Source organism: Panthera onca, chromosome D1 (assembly GCF_046562875.1).
Source record: "Panthera onca isolate mPanOnc1 chromosome D1, mPanOnc1 haplotype 2, whole genome shotgun sequence".
In the NCBI taxonomy this organism is placed as follows: Eukaryota; Metazoa; Chordata; class Mammalia; order Carnivora; family Felidae; genus Panthera; species Panthera onca.
In genome coordinates, this window is record NC_138348.1 from 96,601,501 (window position 1) to 96,614,295 (window position 12,795).

The window sequence follows — 12,795 nt, forward strand, 5'->3', positions numbered from 1 at the left end:
TCTCTGGGTTTTTGAAATGTGTTCTTGTACCACCTCCATCCATTTCCCAATTTCTATCATAAAAGTGGAAAATGTTGACTGTCCCTTTCGGCTCTTTAACTACAAAAGGTTTCAAAGTCAAGGGGGAAAACCTTTCACTTGATGGAGACTGGCCAATGCAGTAGTAGTGTAGAAAGTAATGGCAGACTACTAAACATCATTCTGCTTAATAAGATTAGAATTTTTTTAAAAAGGTGGAAAAAAAGAAAAAAAAAAAAGATGGGAGAGTACAGACCAGCTTGATTATTACTAACGTTTTTGGGAAGCTTTCCTCTCCCTACAAATTCTGTCCTTTCTTTTCTATTAGCGACACAGTAGTAAGAACCTAGAGGAAACTAACACACAGTTAATTAAGGGCATAAAGACATCCAGTGGATGGATAACTTAAAATACTCTGGGGGCTCATTCATCACTTCAATGCCTTTTACTGGGACCCCCGAAAAGAATAAATTATGTGCGCATGGCAAACGGCTAGCTGTTCCAGAAAGCAGTTGCCCCATCCTTCCAGGCACAATTGGACACATTTTCCAGAATCTCTTTCAGTGTGATTGGCCATACAACTAAGTTCTGTCCAAAGGAACATGGCAAGGGATATGCATGACTTTTAGGCCTGGCCCACAAACATTTTCCATGGGTACCTTTCCCACTTCCTCTGTGGGCTTCTTCAACAAGCAAGACTGTAAACTAGAGATAGGTAGCCCCAAGATGGAAGGAGCCTGGGTCTCAGAATGACTGGGGAGAGCTGCCCACTGACCAGAAACATCCACACTGGGCTTTACATGAGAGAAATAACCTTGGAAAAGTCATACAACTGCATTCCAATTTCCTCATGTCAAGGACTTGTAATAGTGCCTGATCAGGAGTGAAACTCAATAAACGCTAGCTGTCATCCACAAGAGTCCAAAACTTTTGGGATGCAGCAAAAGCGATCCTAAGAGGGAACTATACAGCGATACAGGCCTACCCTCAGAAGCAAAAAAAAAAATCTCAAATAAACCACCTACCCTTACACGTAAAGAAGCTAGAAAAAGAACAACAAAGTCTAACACCAGCAGAATGAAGAAAATAATAAAGATTAGAGCAGAAATAAATGATATAGAAACTAAAAAAAACGACAGAACAGATCAGTGAAACCAGGGGCACGTTCTGAGAAAAAAGTTAGTAAAATTGATAAACGTGTAGCCAGACTTACCCAAAAGAAAAGAGGGAGGACCCAAATCAATAAAATCACCAATGAGAGAAGAGAACTAACAACCAACACCACAGAAATACAAACTATTACAAGAAAATATTATGAAAAACGATATGCCAACAAATTGGACAACCTGGAAGAAACGGGTAAATTCCTAGAGACAGATAAACTACCAAAACTGAAACAGAAATAGAAAACTTGAATATTAGCCGTCATTATCAGAGGAAACAAAGTTTACTTAATTTCCTAATTCTGGGGGGTCCAAGTGGAGCACTGGAGCCAGGGGGGGTTAGTGAACATCACTTGTCTGCATTTGTCAGTTACAAAACACCGGCTGGAACGCTAGTGTGTTTAAGTAGTAGGACGCTGTCAACAGTAACTCAGAAAAAAATACTTTCTTCAGGACACCAAGCATGAAGTTTTACGACGGGTCTCTTGCTAAAACACTCACGTCTAGTAAGAATGTGAATATAAAAAGAATGTGCTACCCCCTTCTTTCTCTCTTGACGTGGAGCATTTGGGAACATTTAAAAGTTTCAACAATCCACATCATGTCTGTGGTTTCAAGTTGACACAAAATTTGTACAAAGAATACTTTGTGCGGTTACAATATTTAACTGATACAGTTTAATAATAGTGATAATCAACTTTTATTGATTTTACATAAATAGCTTATAGAATGCCTTTCCAAATCATGTTTTCCAACATATTTGTTACAACACATAACATTTCTTTACGAAAGTATTTGTTAAATCTTCTTGCACAGAATGTGGGGGAAAGTGAAGGGAGAGGAGAGGAAATAAGATTTCAAAGCTAATCTTCAGTGATAGGCCTACATTTTTGGCAATTACTTCCTTTCATAGGAAATTACAGGATTGTAACTTTGAAACATATCAAAAGTGCAGTGCATCCTTTTAATTAAAAAAGCAGTAATGTCAAATATATTACTTGGGCATCAAATTTCCCTTTCTAAATATACTCAGGTTCACATAATACTTATTAAACAACGGTTTAAAACAATAACCATCAAAATCTTAAAATAGTCCCAGGTTTGGATTAAATCATGGTAGCACGAATATTTTCTTAAAAATTCTAGTTTATGTTTTCATCAGTAAAATGCAATTATTTGACAATGTCTACAGAGAAGCTTCCTACATGTAGGAAGATGATAATCTTCTTATACCTGCTATTAATTAGGTCATTTACTTGGCTGCTAATGTTTTATCAGGGTTTTTTTTCACACTGATGTGTCCACTTGAACAAACACTATGGGTAGTCATTACCATACCAACACCGAAGACTTAACCATTCCTGAAATATAGAACCCTATTCCTATTAGTATTTCTTTGTTATGATGCTTAGTGTTGGTATTATCAAGCATAACATATTTTTCTTAATCAGTATGGGTGGATTAAGGCAGAAGGACATAACCTAGTCCCCTCGATAATTTATTCTCTATCCTTACAAAAACCATTGAGGCTATACAAATTATAGATATGCTGGCTAGAAAGACATAACTTGCCCTTTAGACCAACACTTAGTATTGTAAGCACGAGGTTGAAAATCTTGGTGTTCACAGACAGCATCTTTCCTTGACCTACCATCATGATGAGCAGAACCCACAACGCGGACTTTCAAATACCATTTACTTGCTATGTCTCTTGGTTGTATGTATGTAGATTATTTTTCCTTAACTAAAAATATTTTGTCGTATTCAGTAACAGGGCAAAAATCTACTACTCAGTCTTTGTAAGCTCTCCACTGAATAATTTTTCATTTTTACAACCGTTTTCTGCGTGGCTGTTCCACTTTTCTTCTGTCATCTTCTTCACGTAACTAAGTGGTCCCTTCCCTTCAAAGGAGGAAGGATTTTTGAATGAGCCTCCAATTCTATCCCACAAGGTGAAATACTGTCCATAGTTATAGTCAAAGAACATGTGGTGGTCTGTATGATGGGCTGAGCCATTAATAAATGGCCTTAAAATGTGGGGCACACGGAAATCACCATCATGAATGGAAATCGTCCAGATATTGACCAGGATGTACAAGCCTAAGTAAACCACCTTGTGTAGTGGAAAGATAAAAGGGTATATATGGTAAGGTAGACTCTGAAGGAAGCCATCCACAGGGTGAAAAGCATGACTTGCAAATGGAGTAGGAATCTTCCAGAGATGATGAGGTTTGTGTATGCGCTACAGAAGGAAAGAACACAGTTAATAACCACTGGCACTTTTCACCCGAGCTTTCCACGCCCATGTCATGAGCATGTCATTTCCAACGACCTAACTAAAAAATCTCTATAAATTCAGCAAAATCACTCATGTTATAAAATGCCCTCCTTTACCTGAAACAGTAACATTTTAACATAGCCCCTCCAGACCCATAAAGAACACAAGCAAAATGAACCTGGTATCTGTCATGCTGTGGCTACTTAGGTATTTAGTAAGTTACAGGAAATTCTGGGAAACAGAAAACAGAATTCGTAACCATACACTGCTGAAATGGATGTGGTTTTTCTCTTTCCCCTGAATATCACTCTACCTTATACACAAGTCTATGGTGAAGGCCTCTGTGAATCCAGTAGATCAGCATGTCAGTGAAAAAGAGGAAGGACAGTATACTAATGATGAGCCGAAACCAGCCTAGAAGAGATAACGCGATAGATCAGAACCAAGATCCGGCTTCCAGGATCAGAATTTACTTTGTACTTGTCCATCTCAGTGGACCAAATGTGATCCTAGACCTAACACTATCAACTGTTTTGGCTAATTCAATACATTATAAATTAATCTTCCTAATCTCTCTGGTATCTGCTCATTTCCTCATTTGCCTCGCATAAAACCTTAAAGTGCCCCCACCTCAAATATTAAACTATGAAGACATTTGTGAGACAGAAAAAAACATATGCTTAAGGCATCTTTCTTATTTAAATCTCTGGGCATAAATAACACTGTTTATTTTTCCTCCATCTTAATCCTCATAAAACATATCTTTACGTACTATTTTCCTGCTTAGAACTTCATTTCCCACTAAATACCTAAAACCTAGCATTTCCTCCACAACCCAACTTTTTCTGATCTTTCCTGCCTGATCCATTCCTGTACTGACCGGGCTGGTTTACTCAGTGTCCTCCAAACATCTTGAAAGTCTCACCTCTGTACCTTGACTCATTCTGTCCCATGTACCTAGAATGCACTTTCTCCTTTTATATTTACTCAGAGTCCTATCCACTTTTCAAGGCCTAGTCAATGCATCGCCCTACTGTATAATTCTTGTTCCTTCTTTTAAATATCTAACCTCTTACTTGGACAGCAGCTGTGCGGGTGCAAGCGAGCCTGAGGGCCAGTCCCAGATAGACCACTTATTTGCTGAATGACCACTTATTTGCTGAATGGGCAAGTTACTGACACTCTCTGTACATTAATTTACTCACCCATAAGAGGAACGTGATAACAGGACCTATGTCGTAGAACTGATACAGAATAAAATGGATTGATACGTGTGGAAAGCTTAGAAGTAGCTGGTACATATTAACACTCGATAAATGTTAACTGCTATTCTCGCTTTCTAATACTAGACACCAGAAATGTCTCTTCATTAAGTAATTTCAGAATTTCACAAAAATTTAGTCATTGCAGGACTGGCTACAAGAGAAAAAAAGGAATAATCTAAAGGCCTAAAAATTGGGGATCATTTAAATAAACTATGGATATGTACATAATGTGATACTGTAATTCATACACTATATAAGGTCAATATTTACTGAGTGAAAAGATGGCCATATATATATACACTACTAAGAAAAAAAAGCAAAGTCCAAACCAGTATGTGTAGTAGGCTTTCATTTTTGTAGCATAAATGATGAAGTATACATGCATAGAAAACTGGAGGATGTATGTCAAAAGAGGTAGTTTCTAGGTAGCAGGACAATGGATTTAAAATCTGTATTTTCTGATTTTCTACAATTATGTACTATTTGAGCTTTTGAGGGAGTCTGAATTCAATAATGAGAATAGTAAATGAATGCAAAGCTCTATCTCTGATCTATCCATCTTCCCCTAAGCATAATTCCATCCACAAAATTGATAGATTAGGAAATTGATTAATTGATTAATTGATAGATTAAAATTGATAGATTAGGAAATGTGCATTATGTGGCAAGACATGAATGCATAAAAACAAAGCATTAAAAACAATTAAATGGGGAGCCTGGGGGGCTCAGGTGGTTGAGCGTCCAGCTCTTGATTTTGGCTCAGATCATCATCCCGGGGTCATGGGATTGAGCCCACATCGGGCTCTGCGCTGACAGCTCAGAGCCTGGAGCCTGCTTTGGATTCTGTGTCTCCCCCTCTCTCTGCCCCTCCCCTGCTTGCACTCTGTCTCTTTTTCTCAAAATAAATAAACATTAAAAAAAATTTAACCAACATCAAAAATTTTTAACTGAAAAAAAAAAAAAACAAACCCCACAATCTGTAATTATTTTAAAAGAAGAAAAAGAGGCAGATTTGGTTCTTGAGAGAAACCACTCTGTGCCTCATGTTCATATTATTTACTTACCACTTGGAAACTCTCCTATGTCATCATATAATTTGCTGTAACCTCTCAACTCTAGCAGGAACAATGCAACAGTGGGAATACTAATCCACGGCAATGACTGCACAGTAAACGTAATCTCTCTATAGACTTGATTCTGAAAACGAAATTTCCAATACTTAAAAACCACAAAGTCTATGTTAAACAAAACCAGCATGAAATTGATGAAATTGTCTTGGAATGGATTTTTCAACCTCTTTTATGTGAAGGAGCTTACTGCTAAACTGTTTCCGTTAAAATGTTAATACGTGGGAATGCATGTGTAAGAAAGACACTTCTTTTTTAAAAAGCAAATACGCTAAGTACCTTGAATTCTTGATCTTACTCTTTTTCTCACAAAATCCGCATTCTACACGTCTATTTATAAAATGAGCCTTTCTTTCATAAATAACTTCCATCCCCAAACCTCTCTTGATTTTTTCTTTTTTTAGTCCTTGGAGGAACTGATAAATATAAATAACTGAAATAGAAAATGATTGTAAATAAATTTACAATCTCCTATCGTGTCAAAAGATATATATACATATATATATACACACACACACACATAGTGAAAACATACTTCAGTTTGCGAAAGTCAAACATTAAAGCAAATACACAAATGTGTGCATTTACTTATTCATCACTGTTAGCAAAGAAATTCTATATATCTAGCAAGACACCAGGCTTATAATTAAAAAAGAAAAAAAAAAGAAGTTGGGTTCATTTATTTGTTTCCATTAAGAGAGGGGATTAGCCCTACCAAAACTATCTAACCCATCTAATGCTGGTTGCAGAAATTCTTCTTAATGGTTATAACCAGTTTAACCTGAAAATCTCACACACAAATACGTATTATTTTTACGGTAAAAACAGTTAAAAAGTAGGTAAGAAAATCACTTACCTTTAAAAACTGTGGATGCTTCATTAATGAATGATCAAAGACAAAATAATAGCTCAGTGTTGCAAAGAAGAAATAAAGGATATAAGCGCCAAGATTTGTTACAATTAGGAGACTAATAGTTTGTCGGAAGATGTCGTCCTCGGGCCACGAGGCTGGGTAGATGTACGGCGTAAAAAAATAATAATCTGCAGCACTGAGTACAAGATCCATCTTAGTCCCTGAAGGATAAGCATGTGCAACAATTATTTACCCATGTTGATATTTTTTAATGCGAAACATTTTTAGAAAAACTATATATCAAGTTCCTGCTTAACGAATGTCCTGACGTTTGAGGACATTCTCTGCCGGTAAGGTTGTAGGGCAACAGGCACTACCCTACATTGCTATGGCCTTGCAAAGTGATACAGTTCCTGTGCAGAGCAATTTAACAATATGTTACCACAATATTCCACCACCACTGCAAATGTATTCAGCACTCACGTTTCCATCGGGTATTACCTTAGCCAATTCACCAGGGTTAGGTGTAGCTGTTTCCTGACCGGCAGAGTAATTTTCACCATACTTTCAGATATTTTTCAGTACCCTGCTCCCTAAACTTGATTCCTCTCTTCTTAATACTAACCTTCTTCTTCAGTAGTAGTATATTCCAGCTTGTTTCAAGATCCACGAAGCAATCGGTGGCATTTATTTATGTTCTTGTTGTCACATCCACTTAATCAGAACATGGTTAGGATCTTTGTTTTCTGTCCTGGGCGGTGGTTTCCTGGTTTTCGTTAGTTCTCTCTTGGTCCTCACCACCAGTGTAAAACTTTGGCAATCTGTTCTTCTAGTCTTTAAGTCCCATGGTGGTAGTGCCCACACCGTCTTCTTCAGCAGGAGGCCTCACAGACACACGACGCACAAGTTCCTGCCATATATAACTCCATGTTCTGTGCTATTACCAATGACAGGTGCTTCCATTCATTCTGTTATTCATATGGGCTTTCATTACCTCTTTTTTTTTTTTTTTTGATGTTGCCATATGCAATTAAACCCAAAGTAACAAAAACAGTCCCAGCAAATTGCAAGGGGTGGGGGCCCCTGACAGGTGCACCAACACAAAATGGGCACCTCAGTCAGTGGGAGTAAGCCCTTGCCACCAAATGAGTTTGAGTGCCCACCTTTAAAAAACAAAAAAAACTTCTGGTTTTTCAGGGCTTTTCGGACTTTGAAAGTGTGGCTAAGGGACTATGGACATATGTTTCCTTTGTGTGACTTCGCTGCTGTTTATCTAACTCACGTATAAGGATTTGGATAGATTCTAATCTTAGGCGATTTAAAACAATGCTACAACGATTAACCCTACTTTGTGTAAATTTCTACAAGCAGAAAAGCTAGGACAGAGATGAACTGCATTGGTCACTCTGGTAGACACTGCCCAATTGCTCTGCACAGGAACTGTACCACTTTGCAAGGCCACAGTGCCTATTTCCCTACAACCTTAACAGACAATATCATCAAACTTTAAGATGTTTGCTAATCTGATAGCAACAAAAATGATATCTCGGTGTATATTTACCTTTTTCTTATTATGAGTGAGGTTGAACATGACTCCACATATTTAGAATAATTTATATTTTTTTCTGTGAAGTTATGTCTTTATCCCTTGCCCATTTTCCCACTGATTGTCAGTTTCTTAAAATCAAATTCTAGAAGTCCTTATTTATTAAGAGTGTTTAGCTCCTTTTCTGTGATAGGCGTTGCAAACATTTTTTTCTCACTTTGGCATGGAAAGTTTTTTTTTTAAGTTTATTTTTATTTATTTTGAGAGAGATACAGAGAGCAAGCAGGGGAGGGTCAGAGAGAGAGGGAGAGAGAGAATCCCGAGCAGGTTCCGCATTGTTGGCACAGAGAGAGCCTGATGCGGGGCTCGAACTCACGAACTGTGAGATCGTGACCTGAGCTGAAATCAAGAGTCGGATGCTTAACTGACCAAGCCACCCCGGTGCTTAGTTTTAGTTAACTAATGCCAAATGCCAGATATTGACATACCTCCTTCATCATACACTGTTAATTCATTCAAATAACAATTAAGCATCAAGCTCTACACTAGATAATGAGCCTATAAAGATCGAAAAGATACAGTCAAAATCCATCTTTAAGATAAGGCAGTTTTAGAAATAATTACATCAATGCAAGTGCTATAACAAAGGTATACACACATCTGATTCAGGCGTTAAAGGACATTGTCAGAAAGAAAAGTTTAGAGAGAGGCATTTCAAATAAAAGTAACAACTTGCAAAGGCATGGAAAAAAGTCATGCTACATTCGTGACTCAATGGGTGTCACTGGTGGGTGCCAAACAGCGTGACGGGTGAAACAGAGGGGAAAAAAATGTTTGAGGATAAACCTTATAAAAGGAAAGTGGTGTCAGACTGTGAAGGGCTCTGCTGCCCTGCTAGGGAATCGAACTTTCCCTCATACACGACGGGGAGATACCAAAAGGTCTCTGAGCAGGGAAGAGATTATAATTAGACCCGTGCTTCATAGAAACCACTCCATTAGGAATATGAGTATTGATGAGAAAAATATAGAGCAAGAGCCAGAGCCAGAGATAGACTAATTTGGTTGCTCCTGTGATAGACTGGCCCAGCTCTAAGAACACACATATTCATCAGAGATTCAGCAAGTAAAAAACCCACAGGGCTTGGGATGCCTGGGTGGCTCAGCTGGTTAAGCATCTGACTCTTGATCTCAGCTCAGGTCTTGATCCCAGGGTCATGAGTTCAAGCCCCATGTTGGCCTCAGCACTGGGGGGTGGAGCCTGCTTAAACAAACAAAAAACAAAAAAACCCATAAGACCCACAGGGCGTGACAACCAATTAAATACTGGAATATGAAAGAGGGAGAAATGCAGGATGACTATGAGATTTAAGCTGGCTCATGTGGATGATGATGTCATCATAATCAAAAGAGGGAATTCTGGGAGAGCTGTTATATTTGGTGCCGCAGGGACAAATATATATATTTGGGACACGCAGGGCGTGTAAGGAATGATGGAGTCAGTTTGGGCCTTAAATCTAATTAGCATAGACTAATAAGCTTTAACTCTATGCTTACTCTTAGACATAAAGCAGTAGATTACATGCAAATATGAATCGGAAGTTCAACAGTGAGCTTGTACTGGTTGAAGCTGAAGCCATAAGGAGTAGAGACTGCTAAGGGAAATAATGTAGCAAAGGAAGTACACTAAGTCATACCAGGAAACATAAACATTTAAAAACAACCCAGCAACTAGATATTGTGACACCACTAAAGGTTGGTTAAGTTTCCAAACAAGAGTTTACATGTTACCTATAGAGTCCCGTAGCCCTAAGACAATACAGTAAGTACAGTGCAGCCAAAAACAATTCAAACGGTAACCCAAAATCTACTTTAATCAACCTTCAATATCAGACGTGAGTAATAACTTTCACAAGATCTCAGTCCCTAACTTCAGTTTTGCTTTTATCTGAGGACCATGCTAGTTGTGTTCATCTGTACATTCCCTGTGCATAATTGCTGCAACGACAAACCAGTGCCGGAAAGGGAGGCGGTTTAGATACTGTGAAATGAAACCTATTTTAAGTGTTTTTAGAATTTTGGCTTCAATTAATTTTATTTGTTGAATGTAGAAATTAAGTATTCCTAAATACGTTGCCATACTTTCTGACGTCTAACAAAGAAATCTTTCGAAATCAGTAACAATATAATCTCAAAATTGCAATTCAACTTGGAAGTTTACATTGAAACCCACATCTATAAAATGAGATAACGTATCTTCATTATAGAATTGTTCTTAAGGTTTAAGGACTAAGTTTCCAGTCTCTTGGCACTATCTGACACAGAGAAGTTATTCAAGAAACAGGAGCTATTATTACTGCTGTTACGGGAGCCAAAGCTGAGTCAAAATTACTTTAACCTAAGGGAGAAAGAGGTCATTTGGTTTGAAATGAAAAATAACTGATAATATCTAGTATCAATATTTACTGTACACTAGGCACTGTAAATACTAGCTCATTTAACCCTTTCAAGAAACCCCATGAGTTAGGTACTGGTATTATCTTATGGATCAAGAAGCTGGGCACAGGAAATACTAGTTAATCTGCTTGGGATCATCAAGTAACAAATGCTGGAGCTGGAACTCAAACACATGCAGTCTGGCTGCAAAGTCCAAGTTCTATTTTTTTTCTTTTTCTTTTTTTTTTTTTTTAACGTTTAGCTGTTTAGAGAGAAAGAGCAAGCGGGAGTAGGGGAGGAGCAGAGAGAATCCCAAGCAGGCTTCGCAATGGCAGTGCAGAACCTGATACAGGGCTCAAACCCACGAACTGTGAGATCATGATCTGAGCCCAAGTCAAGAGTTGGACGCTCAACTGACTGGGCCACCCAGGCACCCCACAAAGTCAAACTTCTTAAACTTGCACCAAGTTCCACTGCCTCTTCATCACTATCTCAACTCTTCAGCTCCTTAATGTTTACAATTCTCAGTGACTACAAATTCACATAATTTTGCATATGATTTTAAGGGGTTTATACCCCACTGAAGTCAGGGTCTTCACAGACCCTAAGTTAACTACCCATGACTGAAACAAAGCTGGTACTATTTTACATTTACAGAAACAAAGAAACTTTATAAAAATAAAACACAGTTTTTTAATAAAACACAATTAGGCTTAGAATATCTGAGTCTACTCTTACTTTTGCTTTATTTTAAAAGTATAGACAGTAACGGCTAACATTTGTTGAGAATCAGGTATTATTTAAAAACATTTTTTCTGTATCACTTGGCTTAATTATCACAATCCTAGGAGGTAGATAATTCTGTAACCTTCACTTTAGAGAAAGGGAAACTGAGGGCAGGAGTGTTTAAATAACTTAAGCAACAAGTAACAACTGGGATGTATAGTCTAGAGTCTGTTCTCCCAGCTTCTACATTATATTATCTCTCAAGTTATACGCATACGGATGCGGCATTCTGAGTATTCCATGCTAATTACATTACATAATGAATGGGAAAGCATTCTGTAAGTGATCAAGGATCATGTACTTATTATTTTTTAGATGCTTATCATTAGAAACCTAAATACACACGCACGCACCAACGGTGATATAAAGACAGGTAACCTGCTGGAAGGTTTTGGTTAAAAAATATCTGCCTACCGCAAGCTTTCCAGTTTGGAAACTTTACGTACTGACATTTGGAACTTTATCTATCTACACCACCTCCACATTTATTCTGCTATAACACTGGGATGCCAAGAGACAGGATTTCTTCCTTTTGCGACGCTAACTCGATACATTATTTCCCTTCCCTTTTAGTCTTTACAAACCGCGGACTGTTGTCCCTCCATCCTAATTACGCTGCAGTAACTGGGGTTTGCACTGCAATTGTCAGGAGGTCACAGCCTAATTTCTTTGCCCCTTTAAAAAACAAAAAAGGGAAAAATCCCTCCAAAACATAGGGAAGTCTGTCTCAAAGCAAAGCATTAGCGTTCACTGGACAGACTTCCCTGGGATGAGCGATCCGCAGTAGCCAACTTGTTTTCCTCACGTCCCTCGCCGTGTGTGTTGCTTTCATGTGCGGGCCTCCTCGGCGCCCCGAAACGTCCTCGGATCGGGCTACAGCCCCCAGACACCGCAGGTCTCCGGTCGCCCCTCTCCGCATCCCCGCCAGCGAGCGCCAGCGAGCGCCCCCTGCGCCCGCACTCGACGCATCACGGCCTGCGCACGCTGTCAGGATGCCCGGCTGCCTGCCAATCCCTGCCGTGGGTCACCGCTGGAGCCCCGGCGCCCGCCCGGAGCCTGACACCCCGCAGCCGGTCGTGAAAGAAAGCGTCTGGCGCGCTCCCAACTTCCCCACCTGGGACCCATCCTGCGGATTTCTCTCCCTCCACTTCCCTTCCTCTCCTCGCCCAACCCTCTCCGGAGGTATTCCGCCGCCGCCGCCGCCGCCTTCCCTGGGGACATCCCTACCTTCCGAGTTACACCGCCGCCGACGTCGCAGGTTGCCTTGGGCTAAAGTGAGCCCAGCGGCCTTCAGCCAGCGGGCCGGGCAGGGAGGGGCGTAGCC

The 12,795-nt window shown here is 39.3% G+C and overlaps 1 protein-coding gene across 1 annotated transcript; it reads right to left on the minus strand.

Moving 5' to 3' along the window:
• Window positions 1–1,857: 1,857 nt before the first annotated feature.
• SC5D (sterol-C5-desaturase) lies at window positions 1,858–12,771 on the minus strand. Its single transcript, XM_060605055.3, has 5 exons — window positions 12,699–12,771; window positions 6,708–6,925; window positions 5,789–5,921; window positions 3,773–3,873; window positions 1,858–3,423 (listed from the first exon to the last, which is right to left on the minus strand). The coding sequence occupies exons 2-5, from the start codon at window positions 6,915–6,917 to the stop codon at window positions 2,968–2,970; spliced, it is 900 nt and encodes a 299-aa protein (XP_060461038.2). The 5' UTR covers window positions 6,918–6,925; window positions 12,699–12,771; the 3' UTR covers window positions 1,858–2,967.
• Between the last annotated feature and the right edge of the window lie 24 nt (window positions 12,772–12,795).

Coding starts and splice junctions, on each gene's coding strand:
- SC5D (XM_060605055.3), bottom strand. CDS start 6,917: ATGGATCTTGTACTCAGTGCTGCAGATTATTATTTTTTTACGCCGTAC. Junction 5,922..6,707: donor AGCATCCACAGTTTTTAAAG/GTAAGTGATTTT, acceptor TTTCGTTTTCAG/AATCAAGTCTATAGAGAGAT. Junction 3,874..5,788: donor CATAGGAGAGTTTCCAAGTG/GTAAGTAAATAA, acceptor TATCTCTTCTAG/GCTGGTTTCGGCTCATCATT.